This window comes from Coptis chinensis, chromosome 4 (assembly GCF_015680905.1).
Source record: "Coptis chinensis isolate HL-2020 chromosome 4, ASM1568090v1, whole genome shotgun sequence".
NCBI classification, from domain to species: Eukaryota; Viridiplantae; Streptophyta; class Magnoliopsida; order Ranunculales; family Ranunculaceae; genus Coptis; species Coptis chinensis.
In genome coordinates, this window is record NC_141459.1 from 107,280,942 (window position 1) to 107,302,727 (window position 21,786).

General features: G+C 37.6%; 2 protein-coding genes across 2 annotated transcripts in view; one reads left to right on the forward strand and one right to left on the reverse strand.

Moving 5' to 3' along the window:
- Positions 1 to 2,620: 2,620 nt before the first annotated feature.
- The window catches only part of LOC147506789 (phosphoglucan, water dikinase, chloroplastic-like), a 38,642-nt gene continuing 19,476 nt past the window's right edge, over positions 2,621 to 21,786 (forward strand). The window contains exons 1-9 of the mRNA XM_086558834.1: positions 2,621 to 2,862; positions 2,977 to 3,562; positions 3,901 to 3,982; positions 4,068 to 4,201; positions 4,311 to 4,436; positions 4,512 to 4,690; positions 5,462 to 5,546; positions 5,744 to 5,909; positions 6,009 to 6,063. Of these exons, the coding sequence (XP_086414960.1) occupies positions 2,690 to 2,862; positions 2,977 to 3,562; positions 3,901 to 3,982; positions 4,068 to 4,201; positions 4,311 to 4,436; positions 4,512 to 4,690; positions 5,462 to 5,546; positions 5,744 to 5,909; positions 6,009 to 6,063 (1,586 nt within the window). The 5' untranslated portion in view covers positions 2,621 to 2,689. The remainder of the gene's footprint in view (positions 2,863 to 2,976; positions 3,563 to 3,900; positions 3,983 to 4,067; positions 4,202 to 4,310; positions 4,437 to 4,511; positions 4,691 to 5,461; positions 5,547 to 5,743; positions 5,910 to 6,008; positions 6,064 to 21,786) is intronic.
- On the reverse strand, positions 8,950 to 19,917 carry LOC147506790 (putative disease resistance protein RGA3). The gene is given in 5 exon segments (XM_086558833.1): positions 8,950 to 9,264; positions 9,841 to 11,203; positions 11,206 to 11,752; positions 11,754 to 12,818; positions 18,077 to 19,917. Coding segments are annotated over 4 exon segments (2,787 nt in total). The 5' UTR covers positions 18,158 to 19,917; the 3' UTR covers positions 8,950 to 9,264; positions 9,841 to 10,109.

Genomic DNA, 21,786 nt, shown 5'->3' on the forward strand with positions numbered 1-21,786 from the left:
GAGCTTAATAGGAACAAAGCCTCAACTTCGTCTCCCAAATTGATCTTCATCAAATGCATCGATTGATGATACTCCAGACTTCATTAAGATGCTCGGACATCAAGAACCTTCTTGGTACTTCGTGGTTCGCAAACTTCTTAACGACTAGCACTTTGTTTCACCCGACTTTCTCTCATATATAGGTCTTCGAAGTTTCTTCCACAGTTGACAAGGTCAGTCTCTTGGGACACATGGTTAAAGACACCGCCGCCAATCCAATCGGGTCGAATGTATCCAATCGCACTACGTCAAGCTTTTTCCACTCAAATTTCATCGCCTTTTTTACGGTTTTACTCCCTCATTCTCAATGGGAAGTGCCAAGTCCTGCAAAGTATAGCAAGTTTTCCATCTTGGCTTTCCGGATGGTGTAGTTCTTCCTATTCAAATTTATCATGCAGTGTTCACGGAATGGTCCATCTCTACAAGTTATTTAACCTCGAATCTTCTCTCGGGAATTTCACAAACACCTTCTAACCAAGATTTGGATAACACCCTAAAGCTATTCTAACCAAGGCTCGATACCACTTGTTGGGGATTATACCAATACCAATCGGTTCCCCATTACCGGATAACTTGTATGAACACACTTCAACTCAGGATAAATTCTAAATATCACAAACTACCTATACATAACATGCCCAACTCGCTAAAACAACTATCAACAACAAATAATAATGTAAAAAAAGAAAAGACAAACCACAAAACAAAGATTTACCGTGGTTCGCCAATGATGCCTACTTCCACAAGAGAGGTTCTTATTAAAGTGGGAAGGAAGATTACAATCTCTCCTTTTCGGTCTCACCTTACTAGATCACTCTTATCTCTAACGAGTTGTATCTCGTAAAAGGTTATCTCAATCTTGATAGCTTTCAAGATTGGGTTTCTCTCTCTTTGTTTTAGTCCGGATTCCAATCCTTTCCTCGACTTGGTTCTCTCTGGTTAGGTTTTCCAAAACCTTGATTTTGGTTTTATACCCAAAAACCAAATTTCGTGGTTACTTTAGCGAAGCCCAATTTAAAATACAACTGGCGGCGGGCGCTTCTTCCGCTGGTCGCCAAAACATCGATTATCGAAGCGCGTCGGATTCGTCAAAGCACGCGCAAGGCCGAGAGGGGCTGAAGTGCTTCTCTCTCGGCCAGGCTTTAACGAATGGACGAATCCATTCTCATTTTTTCTCCTTTCCGTTTTCTCTCCTCATGTGAGGGATAACTCCAACAAGAGGGACATATAGGTAGAACACGTACACATAGGACTGTCAATAGATCGGTTTGGGTTGGGTTTTGGAAAATCCAAATCCGAACCGATAAGAAAATTAGGAACCTGAAACCGAACCGAACCGATAAGAAAATTGAAAATCCAAAACCGAACCGAACCGATAAGAAATATCTGCAGTGAATAAGTCATCAATAATATTTTTATTCCAATCATTATTAGTAATAAGATCTGATACACAGGAGGAGGACCACTAGGTTTTTTATATGGAATAGTGGGGATCCAGCAGTCAATGGAAGTGTCCTCATTGTTTCGCTTCCTGATCTGTTCGAGTATAATTTTATCAAGTAGGTTATTCACTGGAATGATATCTGAATACTATTCAGTCTACTGTTCTTTTATCTAAGCAGAGTGCCCAGTCGAAACTTCGTAGGCCTTGTGACTACGAGCCAAATTTTGATCCTGGGGTTTGAACCTTATGTAACGAAGTACTCCACTGAAGGATTGCAATCTCCCGCCTTTGTAAGTTTTGCATTTATTGATCAACTTTCATCTTTTTATTGTGATGCGTTATTAGTTCTATTATGGTGTTTGGGGTTTCTAACCCAGGTGCACGGCCCACCTCCCACAAACTTTACTAACTAAACTACGTTGGCTCCTGCTTTGTACTGTTTCAGTGTGCTTGATGTACCACTGTACCAGCAAGGCTCAGGCAGTACCAAGGTGGAGCTCCCTTCCTAGCTATTAATGCACTTTACGGTCATTAGAGAATTGGATGCGACCAGCCGGGCCTGAAGGCTCTCCGGACGACGTCAATTTCAAATTATCCTGCGGCCATGCCATGAGGGGACTGGTGCATAACCATTAGACTGGGGAATATGCCAAGAAAATTCAAATTCATGCCATGCTTTAGGAGTTTCAAGTGCCATTATTTTACACAACTGTGGAGATAATAAATTCTATCCGTGATCACTTCCTCAGTTCCTTGTATATTTTATGGATACATTGACAACTCCACCTACTTAGTGGAATAGCATGTTAGTCCTTGTTTATGTGAGTTAGTCCTACCTATGCAGTAATGCCCATGTCACTACGTAACTAAAAAGGCCATGTCCCAAATAGCTTCACTTCTTCAACGTAGTAAAAGTGTAAAACCATTCAAAATCAAAATCACTCTCCAAAAACTGTTGTCAAGAAATCTTTGGAGACAGCAAACTCATTCTATAAGTGGGATCTAAAGTTGCACGTGGTCATTGATCCCAAAAGGTCGACACGGTCACATTATTCTATTTCTAGCACACACAAATATCTATGGTCACACGTGGCAGTAGCTGACGAACTAACAAATCTATTTCCCATGTCAGTTCAACACTTTAACCAGAGCATAGCTCAAAACTTCATTTCTCACTTCACAAGCAAAAAAAAAATAAAAATAAAAATGGCTTCTTCCTCTTCTCGTCTCTTTAACTTCACATCAACTTATAAACAACCCCTCTTAAATCCCACAACCTCAAATACAACAACTTTTCACAAACACAGAATCTCATTCCCTTCTTCTCATGATCCGAAACTTGGCAGAATCACTTGCACTGCTGTTTCCTTCGCTGAAAGGTACTTCAAAGTATATATTTTATTCCTTTCCTCAATTTTGCGTAACCCCTTTTGATAGTTTTGTGTGCAAGTAATGATCAATGACTAAAAATGTGTTCTTTTTTATGTTAATAGAGAAAATATGTCGAAACAAGGAAGTGGGAAAGTTAAGATTAAGGTTCGTTTAAATCACCAAGTTAAGTTTGGTGAGACTGTGGCAATGTTTGGGTCTTTGAAGGAGTTGGGATCATGGAAGAAAAGTTTTAAGATGAATTGGACTGAGAATGGGTGGGTTTGTGAGGTGGAATCAAGAGGAGGTGAATCTGTTGAGTTTAAATTTGTTGTTGTGAAGAGTGATAAGAGTTTGAATTGGGAAGGAGGTGATAATCGAGTTTTGAAGCTGCCGAATGGCGGTAGTTTTGAGTTAGTTTGTCATTGGAATAAGACTGCTGAAAATGTAGAGCTGATACCTTTTGGTTCAGGTGATAATATTGAATTGAAGGAAATTAAGGATGGGTCTAAGAATGCTGAGGTGGAGAATGTAATTGAAGGAGAGCCAAGTCCTTTTGTTGAGCAATGGAAAGGGAGAGCTGCATCATTTATGAAGTCTAATGAGCATAGAGATAAAGAAGGAAGCAGGAACTGGGATACTAGTGGTCTTGAAGGCTTTGCTTTGAACTTAGTGATAGGTGATCGGAATGGTCAGAATTGGCGGCGAAAGGTATGATTCTTCATTGTAGTAGTTTTTAATTGCCACGAACTTTGACATGCAAATTGCGGGTTGGAATCCAACTTTTGGCTGATGCCATTCAATCAAAGTTGGATTCGTCTTACAATTCTCCATCTATTATTAACCTTCGCTCAATCTTCTTAGTTCCTGCAATCCTTTTCTAGTTATGTCAGTTGTTTGTTTAAAATATCTTCCTTCTGCGTTATGGTTGTTGGTTTACTGGTTATTCTGTGGAATGCCATTAATCTATGTAGACTGCGATCTTTCTTCTCTGTTAAACTTAATATGGTCTTTACATTTTAAATTTTTTGCCTCTGTATGCAATGCAGCTAGAAGTTGTCCATGAACTGTTGGTAGGTACGGAAAATGGTGATTGCTTGGAGGCTCTGATATACTCTTCTACTATCTTAAGGTTGTGCAATTATTGCTTGCTTCAAGTGTTGTTATTGAATTAATTTTTACAGGCCTTAAGCTTATGGCAATATGTTTCTTGTGCAGTGGATAAATATAGGGCAAATTCCATGCTTTAAAGATGGGGGTCATCACCGACCAAACAGACACGCTGAGATTTCTAGACTCATATTTCGCGAACTGGAGAGTATGTCATACAGGAAGGATACATCTCCCCTGGTAATGTTGTTTGACGGAGTACTTTTATGCACATTTTCTTTATTGAACCTAACAGTCAAACCGCACTTCTATTGCTAAAGAGTTCTTCTCTTTATTGAACTATATTCAGGAGATACTTGTTAATCGCAAAATTCATCCATGCCTTCCATATTTCAACTCAGAATTCACTGCGTCTGTTCCCCTTACTCGAATTAGAGATATTGCTCATCGGAATGACATCCCTCATGATCTCAAGGTTATATATATCTTGAATTGCTTGGTGCAGTGATTAAAATTTTGTTGTCTTGTATTAAGTACTGAATCTGTCCAGCAAGAAAGCAAGCATACTACACAGAACAAGCTTCATCGTAATGCAGGCCCAGAAGATCTGATTGCTATTGAAGCAATGCTTGCCAGAATTACGAGGAACTCTGGGGAATATAATGAAGCATTTGTAGAACAATTTAGAATATTTCATAATGAACTGAAGGACTTTTTCAACACAGGAAGGTATTTTGCATGATTCCTTTTGAATATGACCTGACACGCACAACATATACATGCTATTCTCAATGAATGTCGCGGTTCTCCTTATTTACCAAGATTTATTTATAACTTCACATATTCTTATTATTTGTTTTGTGAATTTTCTGAAAAAGACCGTCATGATACATGAAAAAGAAAAAGTGTCCACAGAATCTTCTGAATGGGTTATTATTTGTTTTTGTTTATCAAAGCTTCATGTGCAATTACGTAGTGATGATGCAACAACTTCTTTTTTCTACATAACTACTTGATAGGCATATAAAAGATGTGGCTCATGTCTGTCCAATTGACCATGCCACAGTTATGATCTACTTATTTAGTTGCTCAAAGGATCTTACTACTCCAGAGATGAAATTTTGTTAGAGTCCCCGCCTCCCCGGACTTTATAGTTGGCATGCATATTGTCTAGATAACCCATTCTTGTGTGTTTAGTTTTGTAGTAGGTTGGTTCTTCTTCTCCTCCTGCTTCTTCTTTCTCTCTCAAACAATTTTCACAAGTACTTAGTTCCTCTTCTTCTCTTTGGTTTGCTTGCCTTATGAGTTGTTATTTAAAAACAAAGTTAAGTACTTGAATTATCGTCCGCAAAGCAGTTCTAGGAATTAACTTTACTTTATTTCTTTCGTGGAATTCAGTAACCGAGCTATAGATATAAGTGATTTAATTTTTATATGAGAAATAGAATCGTTGAAAGATTTGGTGTGATAACTCTTACACGTGCAGCCGTGCTATTGCAGCCTCACAGAGCAACTTGAATCAATTAAGGATTCTCTGGATGGAAAAACCTTATCAGCTCTTTCTTTATTTCTAGAGTGCAAGAAGGTATTTATGTTGCGCTTTAATTACTCCGTTCTCATTTCTGGGTGAAAGTTATAGTTTCACCCAAATTAGTTATGCTGTTAATCAAGCAGAGCTGACATATGCTACACAACTCAGGTTCTCTATATTGATTTTTTCTTAGACTCTTAATGAACTAGAATTGCAAGTAATCAGAATGTTGTTTCATCGATAGAAAATCTAGTTTAGACAAAGTGGACGAACCCAGCAATTTCTTGAAGAAGGATGGGGCTGATCTACTGATGAAAGCGTTGCAATCCTTGTCGTCTTTAAGAGCACTGCTTGTGAAAGGTCTTGAAAGTGGCCCTCGGAATGATGCCCCTGATGCTGCAATCGCAATGCGTCAAAAGATCTTTTGAGATAAGATAAATACTTATTTATCATGTTTCATGATGGAGTGGTTTCCTGAAGTAAAGCATTTTTTCCTAAATGATCTTGCTCCTGTGCAGTGGCGCCTTTGTGAGATTGGGCTTGAGGACTACTCTTTTGTTCTTTTAAGCAGGTACATTTAAAAGATTCCTCTGATTTAGTTTTTATTATGTGGAATAGTTATGGTCTATTTTCAAGTACTATTTAGTCTTTCTGTCTGGGGTAATGCGTTACAGCTTGTTTTTCTGATCAGAGCTAAATATTTATTAGTTGATACTCTCACAAATAGTATTAACACGTAACAAGAAAAAGAAGGCAATTAGCACCTTTCTTGGCGGAATGAGGACTTCTGAACAAGGACTTAAAAAAACAATCCATTATAAGCTGTTTTAGGGGTGTGACTGAAGGTCAAATATCTATGTTTTCATTTTGTTTTTATGAATTTTATTGCAATTACGCATCATGCTTCTGCTGCATCAACTTTGTAGAGCCATAGTACAAAGTGTACACATTACATTGGAACAATGTGGTTTCTGTGGTAGTCCAGCTTGCCTAAGTAATAGTAAAGGAAGAGAACATAACCATGCTGTTAGGAAAAGAAGGATAATTTGGTTATTATGTAAGGGTATAGTAGTCATTTGTTAAAGTGCAGTTAATGAGTTCATCAAATGATGTAAAATGCCGAATGTTCATGTTGAGAACTATGATGTACGAATTTCAAGCAAAATCTAATTTTGACACCTCTTTAACTTATAGGTTGCTCGTGGTGATAATAGTGGCGGAGAAGCCATTCCTATGTTATTGAGAATCCCTCGATTTTTTGATCCTTGGGGCGGTTACGATATGATAGGATTTGGAGATATTCTCTTCCCTGGTTTACTTATCTCATTTGCTTTCAGGTACTATTTCATGTAGTATTTTACTAGGAAACTTGTTATGGATGTTCGATAACCTAGAGAATGATGGGAAAGTATAACAGAGCAAATAAATCAGTAGTTAGTAAAAGAGAACTATTTTGTTCCATAAATTGATGAAAGAATTAATTGTAATCCTCGAAAGTTGTCGGATGGTACTATGAAACTATTGAAGAAGTCCTTTGGCTGAAGGAGAAGTGCTTACGTACAACAAATAAGGAAATTTGTGGAGAAACTAAAAGATTTATATAGCTATTATGCTATGTGGTCATTTTTTTTGACCCCCTCTTAACTAAACTAATTTTTGTTTCTTGGTAAAGAACAAAAGTTTGAAATGCTCACAATAGCTGTTAAATTGCTCTATAGTTGCTATAAGTCTCTCGAGCTGAGGAATATAAGGATGAAGGCATTATATTATAAATAGAAATGAAAGTATGTATACTGCTCTATTGTTTCACTGTTTGTATCTTTTATGGGTTCACTTGGTTTATGCAGATATGACAGAAAAAGTAAGAAGGGCATCTTCAATGGATACTTTCTGTGGTTGGTGATTGGTTATGGACTTGGTGAGTCTCAATTCAGCAGAATTCTTGAAAATCTGTTTCTGAAATAATTTCCACCGTCCGGGCTTTCTCATTCGAAAGTACAATAATCTCAAAATGCTTTCAATTTCCTTTTCTCTGTATTTCTTTATATATATCCTTTTGTGCATTTATTAACAGAGGGTTTTTTCCACCTATTGCATGCAGGTCTCTTCCTTACGTATCTTGGTCTATACTTGATGGATGGGCATGGCCAACCTGCACTCCTCTACCTTGTTCCATGTACTTTAGGTAATGAAATGCTAGATGCCATTTGAAGTTGTTTTCGATTACAGACTACATTTTTTTTTTTTTTTTGATCTATAATTTCTTTTCCTGATTTTTCGGTCCAGGGGTGGTTGTTATACTGGGTTCTATTAGGGGAGAGCTGAGACATCTTTGGAACTATGGGAGTGATGAATCCACGTCCAGTGAACGTTTGGGAGAAGCTTGAAGCTTAGACTTGTATTTAGCAGAAAATAAGAGCTGCCCAGAAAAGGATTAGATACTTCTGATGTAATGATATTTATAAACTTAAGAGAAGCACCGATTCGAGATAATGCTTGCTTTCCCTTCGTTTTGTTTGCAAGAAGCTTGCTGTTGCTTAACAATGAAGTTCAAATTGTATTGCTGTGAAATTAAAAAGTAATTATACAATTCAATGTTTGTTGTGCCATATACTCCATTGGCCATTGCTACAGAGGAAAAAACTGCAATGAAAGTCCATGTTTATATGTGTATACGTAAAAATATGTTTCAATCCTCCGTGTGCGCATTTGTTTAGTTCTTCGGAATCTGTAACTGTCTTTATTATTATAACCCTGTTAAGATTGCTGCTCAGACTTATCAGTTTCTCATAATTAATAAATTAAAGTGTTCGAAGTGTAGTAGTAATGGCTATACTCTCACTCCAACCAAGTTTTATAGGACCCTTATTTTTGGGACAAACAAAATCTTGAATGTATTCTTTTAACTTTGCGCCATATTTGTTTTCTCATAAATTGAAAAATCGACTCAGATGAATAAGATGCAATGTCTTACGATATTTGCATCTATGATTTGATGAGTTTAATTTTTTGCACTTGGTGGTTTGAGCATTCAGTACATGGATTTAGATGAGAATTGGTTGATTTGCTGCCAGACCAGTATGTCCTCTTAGTCATGCGGCAAATACCTTGGTAAAAGGCATCAGCTGACCGATCAGTTACCTGAGAGCTAAAAATGTTATCAATTTATACATCCAGTCATATATATTAAAAAATGTTAAAACTCAAGCAAATATAGATGTGTAGTAGAGCTGTGAAATATATATGTGCTCAATGGCAGAAGTAATTGACCTTTGATTTGTGGTTCATAGATTCTATTAGATCTGCATTATACAAAATCCACAAAAATAAGTAGAGGAGAACGTTGCCGACTTAATTAAATTGAGTAACCTTTTTAGGTTTTTTGCTCGGTAAAAATAATAATCAATCTTTTACAAGCAATAACATATTATACCAAACCCTAAATCAAGAAACGGAATAGTCAAGAACCCTAATTAATTTGAGTAATTCTAATTTTTTAAAACGAACTGAAGAGCTATGAATCTTCATCAGTATACTAGTATAACACATTCTTCAATACAGTTTGCTTCATAAATGGTAGTCACTCATCATGAAATACTAGATCAACAAAACTATAATTGACCTCAAGATCACTTCAACCAAGGATCCTGAATCCTTCCTGTTCCTCTTCCTCACTCCAGACTTGCTGACCTTGAGACCCCTGTAGACAGAAATCAGCCTAGCAAGGGCAACATTTTTCAATCAGGCCGCGCCTATGGTGGTGATGTCAGATCTGCATTATAGACATTCGTTGTCAAATTCTTCGTTAGTTCCAAATCCAAGTTCTAAGCTGTAAGCAAAAATTTAAGGGTGGACCGAACAACTAGATTTTTTGACAATACAAACATTTATTTTTAACAATCTACAACTCTATATGTGTATCTCGTATTCTCGTCCTATGAAGAGCTACAAAATGTCAAAAGTATTGGAAGTCACGCAAGCCGAATGTCTCTCAATCAAGGGATGATGAGCGCCTTCATGTGTGAGCAGCTCAACACGACATCAAATTTCATTACACAAAATGCAAGCTCCAAATAAAGAACGACAAATTGATAATAAAAAAATACAACCACAAGTAAACGAATCTCTCCCGTTAGCCCCTCGTCATTGCGTATGAAGATCCAAATCACAAGTATCTAAATAATAAAGAAAATGCGCCAAACTTTACTAGAAATTGAAACAGAAACCTCAATTGTAAAGAAGTGAATATTTATGAATGAATAACAAAGTTTAGAGCATTATGCAATGGTTTAAAAGCCAAACGTAGCGAACATATGTCATATATGTAAAAACTTATAATATTTGGCACCTGTTTTTGATAGATGGGGCGCATGCTCCCGCGAAATGAACTCTCCACAGAAGAACTAATTCATATTTTGTATGAATAAGAATTGGCTTCAATGACAATGTTGGGAATGTGGGTCAAGATGCTCCAGTCCTCTCTGCTACGTTCACTCATAATAAGGCAGCAGCCGATTTGCAAATTTCGAAGCATGATAAGTGGTTTCAACTCCTCTGGTTTGAAATCAAGGAAATTGCATCCTCCACAACACAAATTTTGAAGTGACGTGAGTTGGCTTAGTCCTTGGGGGGAAAGGAATGCGGTGATTCTAGGATATCAAGAGACTTGAGGTTGTTGTTGTTGGTGAGGGACATTAACGATTTTGAAAGAACTCCTACATTGCCGAATAATGACAAATATTCAAGCAGAGGAGCAAACAGGTAGTGCGGTACCACCTTCAGTTTTGGGCAATTACCAATCGCTAGGAAATCGAGACGGGGCATGATAGTAGTATTATCAATTGTTGTTGGGACATCATGCTCCCCTTCCTCCCACTCTGGCAATCCAATTAAGTGAAACTCTTTTAATTTTGGAAACAATACCACTGATGATGAAGATGACGAAGAAGATGTTGAATCTCCATTTCCAACCCTCAAAAGATCCGTACCCAAATGTTTCACCGCACTTAGATCATGTAGCCAGAGCTCTTCAAGAAATTGTAATTTGCCTAAAGCGGGCAACACCTTCAAATTTGGGCACTGGAAAAGTTCCAAGTATGTAATATTGGACAATACAGATTCTTCAACTAACATCATCCAAGGAGGGACCGTGAAGCCAACATAGTTTCCTATTAACAATCGTTCCAAGCTGCTTTTATGTGGTTCCAGATTTTCAAGAACACCTTCCATCCTTCGTATCTCCTCTTCGCTGCTGACAACTTCAACTTTTCTCAAGAACAACGGAGACATAGAGAAGAATAATTCTTTATCTCCAAAATTCAACACCAACTCTAAAATGTTTATCTTTTTCTGTAATTCTGCCAGTTTAGCCTCATTCCCACTTTTTACATGCCTTAACCCCGTAATAGATAGTCTTCCTTTTAGAAAATTGAGATTTCCTAGTTCTCCAATTACGGACCCTTTGCTTCTATCACTGACAATAAATTTACTTAATGTTCGAAGCTGCCTTAATCTCTCAATGCCTCCTCGTGGATAATACTTTAGTCTCGAAGTGCCTTCAACTTCCAGATGTCTTAGGTTAGAAAGTTTCCCAATTCCTTCTGGTAGTCTGCGAAGTTTATAACAACCGTTAAGCTTCAATGTTTGCAAATTGACTAGACTTCCCATTGTCTCAGGCAATTTTTTCAGATTTGTATACGAGAAATCAAGGTACCAAAATACATATTATTCAAGTCCAAGGTCCTAAGACATGTCAACTTGTGGAATAGTAACATAGAAGGTACTGACTCGGACGATCTGGCTACGAATCCCAATGTGCGTAACTTCTTTGCCTCATAGATAGAGGGATTCCCTATATCATCAGAAATCAAATGACGAACCGAGCAATCAGTTTTTGTGAGGAACTCGGCAAAGTCATGTACCAAATCATGCATCTTGCATCTAACAATGTTTCCATCATTGTCTTTCACAAAATCTTGGAAGAATGAACGCATCGCCAGAGCATCAAAATACTCTACACCAACCCTCTCTAGCTCTCTTGCTCCATTAGAGCCGAGATAACCTTGTGCCATCCATAGCTTCACCAACTGGTCCTTCTCCATGTCATGATCTTTCGGAAAGATTGCACAGTACATAAAGCATCGTTTCAGAACTGAAGGCAAAGCATGATAGCTTAACAAAAGAGCAGGTAAAAAACTTTTTTCTTGTGTTTCCCAAACTTGACTTTCTAATACACCCATCCAATCTTTTTTGCTCGCGTTTGAATCGCATTTGACTTGCTAATGTCTTGACGACTAGTGGAACACCTTTGCATTTCTTCGTGATTTCTTGTCCAATTTCCATCAATCTTTCACACTCTTCTTCTGTTCTTCCCCAAAAAGCTATCTGTCTAAATATTTGCCAACATTCATCGTCTGATAACTGTGCAAGCTTGTGTATATAAATTGAGCCGATCATTATCGCAACTGCCTCGTTACGTGTGGTAACGATGATTTTGCTTCCTCGCTCCCCACCGTCTAGAGATAGTTTCAATAGCTCCCAATGGTTTGAATCTTCAGTCCAAACATCATCTAGCATGAGCAAAAACCGCTTTCCTTTTAATGAGTTGCACAAAAGTTGATGTAGAGGTTCCCACCCAACCACATTTGGTAGTTTCCCTCCAGTAGCTTGTTCAATGATTTCTCTTGCAACCCTTTCAAGATCAAAAGGTTCAGAGACACAAACCCATATTTTCAGCTCAAAAGTGGTCGTTATAGTTCCTTCGTTATACACTAGCTGCGCAAGAGTTGTCTTACCGAACCCGCCAGTTCCAACTATTGACAAGATAGGTATACCGACCTTAGTTTCTTGTTGACTAGTCTCACAGAGCAGCCTGCTTAGTATACTTTGTTTGTCAAGATCCCGACCGCATATCACTGATACATCCACAACAGAGCTAGTGAGTTGTCGAGGTTCCCCGTGACTATGACTCTGAACCAGGCGTAGTGGATCCTTGTTGCGAGCAATCCCATCTAGTCTTTTTACTATGCCTTTAATCCTATGAGCAATGGCATGGCGCACGCCAACATGTTTAAAGCAAGCACACAGAGATAACAAGTAGGAACGCCGCACCTTGTTGGCAACGTGAGGGCCATTAGCAGAAATGAGAATTCGTGTGTTCCATTCATCCAAAACATCCTCTGCATCATACATCACATCTTTGAGTTGTCCCAACCAAACCTTAACTGCATTGTCATGTATTTCCTTCTTTTCAGCGTCTTCAAGCACCGCTTTAACCAAATGGAGCTTAGTCTCGAGGTTTTCTAATTCTTCACGAACCCCCACCACCTAATACGCCATCTGAAGATAAGTCAGAGACATGAAGAAGTCAAGTCAAGAAGTCTATGATTGTAACTGTTTAGGACATCTAATCATTCTCTGTAATAGTTTTCTGTAATCTTGTATTAGGAGTACTATATAAACAGATAATTGTAATATTGATTGCTTAAGAAAGAAGAAACAAAAGTTATAGGGTTTCAGAGTTTATTTTGGTATCGGAGCTAGAAAATCGCCTCACGGCGTAGATCCATCCTATTTTCTCAATTTCTTCATTTTGATTCAATCTTTCTTCACTAAACATTGATTCTATTCAATCAAACACTATGACAAGAACAAATCAAACGATTCAACCATCATCAAACCCTAATCCTGTTATCAATGGTGGTGAACATCAAATCACTTCTCAAATTAATGGAGTTACAGATCAAAACAATGATCAAAATCATTCTAATCTTCAAAACAATGTAGCTGAAGATCAAATAAATCAATTTAATGCTGCTGCTTCAATTCCAGCGAATTTTTCTCATAATCAATATCAAGTTCAGAATTCTCAAGACTTCTATATACAGAATCAAGGTTTACATCAGTTTCAACAACAAACTCAAGGTTTACATCAGCCTCAACATCAAACTCAAGGTGTACATCAGTTTCAACAACAAACTCAAGGTTTGCATCCGTCTCAGCAACCAACTCAAGGTTTCAATCCCATTAACACAACGTATCACGGTGTTCACTCTTCAATACCAACAACAGGTTATTACTCTTTTCAAAACATTTCAAGTATGGTACCTTTGAAGCTCAAGCGTGATAATTATCTGATGTGGAAACAAGTCTTTTTACCTCTACTCAAAACACATGATCTAATGGGATTAATAGAAGGTACTGACATTTGTCCATCAAAGTTTCTACTTAATGGTACTGGAAATTTTTCTCCTGTAATTGATCCTCAATATATAGCATGGGTAAAACGAGATCAAATGCTATTGATATGGATAAATGCCACTTTATCTGAGGAATTACTTCCATATGTTGTTGGTGTATCCACTTCTAGAGAGTTATGGTTGACTTTGGAAAAGAGGTTAGGCACAATTTCTGTTGCCCATGTGATTCAGTTAAAAACACAGCTGCAAGAAGTGAAGAAGGGTGAGTTAACAATGCCAGAGTACCTTCAAAGGATCAAGATAATTACTGATAGCTTAGCTGCTTCTGGTTCTCCTGTTACTGATGGTGATTTAATATATCATACCTTGAGAGGTTTACCTGCTGAGTACAACTCCTTTACAACTTCTATTCGTACAAGATCAATTAATGATCCAGTTCATCCTGAGGAATTATATGGATTACTTCTTAATGAGGAACTGACTATTGAACAAAGAACTAAAGGGCATCTTAGTACTGAACAAATCCATCAAGCCTTTGCAGCATTTAACATCTCTAATAGAGGATCTTATGGCTCAAATGGAGGACGAGGAAATAGTTCATATGGCAGAAATGGTGGAAGAGGCAATAGTTCTGGTGGAAGAGGAAATGGAGCATATAGAGGAAGAGGTTTTTACAATACTCAAGGCTATCAGAATCAGAATTCAGGATATAATAATGCTGGTTCTTCAGGGTATAACAATGGTGGCAGTGGTTACTCTAAGGCTTCAGGATACAATAATGCAGGATCCTCAAGGCCACAATGTCAAATATGTAACAAGTATGGGCACATTGCTTTAGACTGTCACAATCGAATGAATCATAGTTTCATTGGCAGAATTCCACCAGCTAAACTTGCAATGCTTGCAACCTTTCATGACATTCCTTCATCTAGTCAGTTTAATGCTTCTTCTCAGTTCAATGACACCGCCTATTATGATGCTCAGTATAATGGTTCTCATGGTGCTCAGTATAATGGTTCTCATGCCTCAAATCAAGCATCAAGTTCTCATCAAAATGACTCTTGCTGGTATGCTGACACTGGTGCATCTAATCATCTTACTGCTAATATCAACAATCTGGATTCTCACACTGATTACAAAGGATCTGACAAAGTTCTCGTAGGCAATGGACAAGGTTTGCCTATCCTACATACTGGTTCTACTTCAGTTAATACTTTACATTCCAATCATAAATTCCAATTGAAAAATGTTTTACATGTCCCTAGTATAAAATACAATCTCTTGAGTGTACACAAGTTTGTTTCAGACAACAATTGTGTACTAATCTTTACTCCCAATGCTTTTTTTGTCAAGGACATGGCATCGGGGAGGATGCTTTTCCAAGGACAAACTGAGAATGGCTTGTATCCTCTGCATTTTTCAGCACAGCCTTCTCATTTTCCATCTTTTCCTACTGCTTTCATTTCAAATAAAGCTTCTCATACAATCTGGCACAGTCGACTGGGTCATCCTGCTGCCCCAATTCTGCATAAACTCATTCAAGCAAAATGTATTGAAGTTCACAATCAATCAAAATCTTCTTTTTGTCGTGATTGTACTATAGGAAAAATTACCAAATTGCCTTTTACTTTGTCTGTTTGTAAGTCTATTGCACCTTTGCAATTGCTTCACATGGATTTGTGGGGCCCCTCTCCTGTTATTTCAGTTAGCGGAAATAAATATTTTGCTACTATTGTTGATGATTTCTCTAAATATTGCTGGTTTTTTCCTTTGCATTCTAAATCTCAGTTTTGTTCTATCTTTGAATCATTTAAATCCTTCATTGAAATTTTTTTGTCTCACAAGATCAAAGTTGTTCGAACTGATAATGGGGGAGAATTCATTAGTGCCAAATTCGAAAACTTTCTTTATTTATCTGGCGTTGCACATCAATTCTCCTGTCCTCACACTCCCGAACAAAATGGAGTGGTGGAAAGAAAGCACAGACATATTCTAGATATGTCTCGAACTCTCATCTGTCAATCCTATATTCCATCTAAATACTGGGTAGATCTCTTTTCCACTTCAGTCTATCTAATCAACAGGTTGCCTTCATCTTCTTTAAACTTCATTTCACCATGGGAAAAGGTCTTTCACAGGAAACCTAATTATTCTAGACTCAAAACCTTTGGATGTAGCTGTTATCCCTGGTTAAGACCTTATACTTCCAACAAGTTAGAGTTAAGGTCTAAACCTTGTGTCTTTATTGGTTATTCTTTTAATCACAAAGGTTATAGATGTCTTCATCTTAACTCCGGCAGAGTATACATTTCCAGACATGTGATTTTCAATGAGCATGAATTTCCCTTCAAACTTGTCAATCCTCAAACTTCCTTTAATCCTAATTTCTCCTCTGTCATACCTAGACAAGTTTCCACTGCAGATTCATCATTACACAATAAAAATACACTTAATATCATCACTTCCAACCCTTCTAACAGTTCTCAATCTTCATCTGTCAAAATTCCTTCTTCGTCTAATACTCATTCTATGCAAACAAGAGCTAAACATGGGATTTCTAAACCAAAAGCTTTAAACTCCACTAAACATCCTTTACCTCATGCACTTCAAGTTAATCTTTCTGCTATTCCTTCTACTCCTACCTGTTTCTCTCAAGCCATTAAGGATTCAAACTGGAAAGATGCTATGGTTAGTGAGTTTAATGCACTTCTCAAAAACAACACTTGGATTCTAGTACCACCTTCTCCTTCTCAGAATATTGTGGATAATAAATGGGTGTTTAGGCTAAAACAAAAAGCAGATAGTACTATTGACAAGCATAAAGCAAGATTGGTGGCTAAAGGGTTCAATCAGCAATATGGTTTTGACTACCTTGAAACCTTCAGTCCTGTTGCTAAACCTACTACTATCAGACTAATAATTTCCATTGCAGTTCATTATAATTGGGATATAAGGCAATTGGATGTTTCTAATGCCTTTCTACATGGTCATCTCAAAGAGGAGGTCTTTATGAAACAACCACAGGGATTTGTTGATCCTACAAAGCCTCACTATGTCTGCAAGTTATTAAAATCTTTATATGGTCTTAAACAAGCACCTCGTGCTTGGTATGAAGAGTTGTTTCAAGCTTTATTAGCTATTGGCTTTAATACTTCAGAAGCAGATCATTCATTGTTCATTATGAAAGACTCAATGTCAGTTACTTTCATACTCGTGTATGTGGACGATATTCTAATTACAGGGAGCTCTAAAACTGTATATCATCAAGTTATTGCTAGACTGAGTTCAGTATTTGCTATGAAAGACTTGGGCACTCTTCATTACTTTCTAGGTTTGGAGGTACAAAAAGATCAAAGGGGTTTATTTCTATGTCAGACAAAATACACTTATGATCTTTTGAAGAAAGCAAACATGGTGGATGCCAAACCTGCACCAACTCCAATCTCTTCTAGTTGCAAACTAGATTCACATTCAGGAGAAGTACTCTCAGAACCAACTACTTACAGATCTCTTGTAGGAGCCTTGCAGTATCTCACCTGGACAAGGCCTGACATCTCCTTTGCTGTCAACATGGTTTGTCAGTTCATGCACTGTCCAAGAGCACCTCATTTGGCAGCAGTTAAGCGCATCATAAGGTATCTGAAGGGCACACTTGATAAAGGTATTTGGTTTACTAGAAGTTCTTTCAATATTCATGCCTATACTGATGCTGATTGGGCTGGATGTCCTATAGATAGACGATCTATTACTGGTATGTGTGTGTTCATAGGAAATAATCTTATTTCATGGTCTGCCAAGAAGCAACATACAGTTGCTCGATCTAGTACCGAAGCTGAGTATCGTTCTTTAGCACACACTGCCTCAGAGATTTATTGGATTTGTCTTCTGTTAAAGGATCTGCACATTCCTTTATCTCAATCTCCCCAACTTCACTGTGACAACATTAGTGCTATTGCATTAGCTAATAATCCTATCTTTCATGCACGCACAAAACATGTGGAGATTGACTATCATTATATTCGAGAGCTCGTGATCAACAAAGTCATTGATCTCAAGTATTTATGTACCAGAGATCAACTTGCGGACATATTCACAAAAGGATTATCTACACAGAGATTCCATCTGCTCTTATCCAAGCTTTCAGTTATTCCCTCTCCCTTCAGCTTGAAAGGGGGTAATACGCCATCTGAAGATAAGTCAGAGACATGAAGAAGTCAAGTCAAGAAGTCTATGGTTGTAACTGTTTAGGACATCTAATCATTCTCTGTAATAGTTTTCTGTAATCTTGTATTAGGAGTACTATATAAACAGATAATTGTAATATTGATTGCTTAAGAAAGAAGAAACAAAAAACAAAAGTTATAGGGTTTCAGAGTTTATTTCCACCAACCGCACCTCCTGTTCAATTTCTATTCGGATGATTGAGGCCAACTGGTCCATAAGAGCAGAAAGTATCGCTTGAGCCATGTTTTTTATGAATCAACAAAGAAGAAATGAGATACAAGAAGCTTAGGCTGCTCTTGAAGATTTTGAAGTGTGAAGACCAAATCAAGGAGAGATACAATGGAGCTCGAACAGCTTTTGAAGTCAAGTCCACCGCTGTCCTCATCACACAAGTCCTTGCAATGTGAACCATCCAGCCAAATGAAGACTAATGGGAAGGAAGACCAAATCAAGGAGAGATACAATGAAAATCCAACAGTGTTTTAAGTCAATTCCACAGCCTTATCTGAGACTGGACTCGAGTATGCAATGTGAACCATCCAAGCCAAATGCATTATTGATGTTACCAAGCGAAAAAAAGATGTTAGGCTTTTTCAAGTCAATTCCACAGCCTTATCCGAGCCAAATGAATTATTGATGTTAGGTTGTGGAAAGTGGAATCTTCTCTGATGACTCCGGACTAGTTGATGAAAACACATTCTCAAATCTCAAACCATTACAGTTAAGACTCTTGCCTAAACTACGGTCCATATGTAAAAGTGCCTTGCATTTCCCTTCCTTGAAGTGGATGAAGTCATATAAGTGCTTAAATCTAAGGAGACTACCACTTCAATCAGATAGTTGCCAGAACCGATTGCAATTCATTGGAGGAGACCCTGATTGGTGGAATAATTTGGAGTGGAGGACGAAACTATCGAGTCCAGATTCGCTCCTCTGTCCCAACTCTATCAATCATTAAAAAGAATAGCGACGGCGTCCTAGAGCAATGAACGGCCTCAACAAGAATATATATGATCTTTCAGACTAATAGTCAAAGGGGCGCTTGAAACTTGGATACTACAGTTTTTGTTTACATTTATGCATCTTTGTTACAGAGACTTCTTAGTCTCTTATTGCTGTGTTTACTATGAGTGTGATATGATCTACACTTCTAGCCTGTTTGTTCTACCTATTTTATCTCCATATATGTTAATGAATATGCACTTGGAATTTGAACTATATATATTCTACAGAGAGATGCAAAATGCATGCAAGCCTGGGATAGAATCTGTTACAAAGCTCTTATCTGATCTCAGGTATATAGGGCTAAAGAGAGGGACAGATGCAAGACAAAACAAATACAATTCCTACACTGTATTTGCAGATGCACGTGGAACCATACGAAACACAGAACATCAGCCTCAGACTCCGCAATTGGTTTTCCACCATGCACAAGAAATGAAACTTTCTGTGATAAACTGGGTTATACTTCAAGAGCAAAGAACTCTTGTTGGTAACATCCTCATTTATGGTGTAATCTATCTGTACCCTTTCGTTTTCATCCCCATTTCACTCTGTGACTAAAAGGACTAGGCCATGTACCAAATAACGTGTTCCTTTTGATGAGATGGTTATCGTCTTATGAAAGCACTTTCAATGCAAATGTGCAATTAGAATGGTTGTGGTGTGAATGTGTGATCAGACAAGGTTGCTGACTTGTGCATTACGACTTGATATTCAAAGGTTATGGAACCACTCTGACTCTGCAACGACTGCAAGTGCCCATTTTATAATCTGTTAAAATAATTGTTTCTGGCCTGGGGTTATGTAGGGCATTAAACCATTAAATTAAACAAGCTGAGCACAGATGAAAAGCATACAAAACTTCCTGGAAATATGCAAGGATGTCATTGTTGACATCATGAAAGTTACACTGCAAAGGAAAATTCATTAGTAAGTCTTGGATCAAGAAAAATTATGCATGAGTTGTCCGAAAAACAGTGTCATTGTACTTGGCACTTACATTGATATGTGAACTTATTGACTTGATAAGAATGGAATGCAATATCAGGCAACATCGGACACTATTTAATCAACAAACAAAGTGTGACTGATCCATAAATAAGTTGCAAGTATTAAAGAAGCCATATTATTGTAGATTAAATTTCTTCTACGCAAATGTAGTAAATTCTAGTGAAGACGCAAGGATAGAAGCACAAATTTGATCGAGTACAAGTGGTGACTAAGAGGATCTTATAAAGTGAAGTCCAGACACTAACTAGTACACCACTCAGTATAGAAGTTGGCGAATGGAGGGGTGCAAAACAAAATATATAAGAATGGTGGTGAGAGGGTGTGTGAGCTACAGTTACATAAAATCCAAAATCCACAACCATTTTCTTGGCCTCTGCTAAAAATGTCTTCTATGTATATGATCTTCCCATGTCTTCTATGTATATGTAAAGAATAAGTGCAAGAATCCACTCAGCAGGAAACCCTGAATTATGTGATCCCAAAAGGTCGACACGATAACTTGATCCCAAAAGGTCACATTATTCTATTTCTAGCACACAAAAATATCTATGGTCACACGTGGCAGTAGCTGACGAACTAACAAATCTATTTCCCATGTCAGTTCAACACTTTAACCAGAGCATAGCTCAAAACTTCATTTCTCACTTCACAAGCTAAAAAAAAAAAATGGCTTCTTCCTCTTCTCGTCTCTTTAACTTCACATCAACTTATAAACAACCCCTCTTAAATCCCACAACCTCAAATACAACAACTTTTCACAAACACAGAATCTCATTCCCTTCTTCTCATGATCCGAAACTTGGCAGAATCACTTGCACTGCTGTTTCCTTCGCTGAAAGGTACTTCAAAGTATATATTTTACTCCTTTCCTCAATTTTGCGTAACCCCTTTTGATAGTTTTGTGTGTAAGTAATGATCAATGACTAAAAATGTGTTCTTTTTTATGTTAATAGAGAAAATATGTCGAAACAAGGAAGTGGGAAAGTTAAGATTAAGGTTCGTTTAAATCACCAAGTTAAGTTTGGTGAGACTGTGGCAGTGTTTGGGTCTTTGAAGGAGTTGGGATCATGGAAGAAAAGTTTTAAGATGAATTGGACTGAGAATGGGTGGGTTTGTGAGGTGGAATCCAGAGGAGGTGAATCTGTTGAGTTTAAATTTGTTGTTGTGAAGAGTGATAAGAGTTTGAATTGGGAAGGAGGTGATAATCGAGTTTTGAACCGAATGGCGGTAGTTTTGAGTTGGCTTGTCATTGGAATAAGACTGCTGAAAATGTAGAGCTGATACCTTTCGGTTCACTTGTTAATATTGAATTGAAGGAAATTAAGGATGGGTCTAAGAATGCCGAGGTGGAGAATGTAATTGGAGGAGAGCCAAGTCCTTTTGTTGAGCAATGGAAAGGGAGAGCTGCATCATTTATGAAGTCTAATGAGCATAGAGATAGAGAAGGAAGTAGGAATTGGGATACTAGTGGTCTTGAAGGCTTTGCTTTGAACTTAGTGATAGGTGATCGGAATGGTCGGAATTGGCGGCGAAAGGTATGATTCTTCATTGTAGTAGTTTTTAATTGCCACGAACTTTGACATGCAAATTGCGGGCTGGAATCCAACTTTTGGCTGATGCCATTCAATCAAAGTTGGATTCGTCTTACAATTCTCCATCTATTATTAACCTTAGCTCAATCTTCTTAGTTCCTGCAATCCTTTTCTAGTTATGTCAGTTGTTTGTTTAAAATATCTTCCTTCTGCGTTATGGTTGTTGGTTTACTGGTTATTCTGTGGAATGCCATTAATCTATGTAGACTGCGATCTTTCTTCTCTGATAAACTTAATATGGTCTTTACATTTTAATTTTTTTGCCTC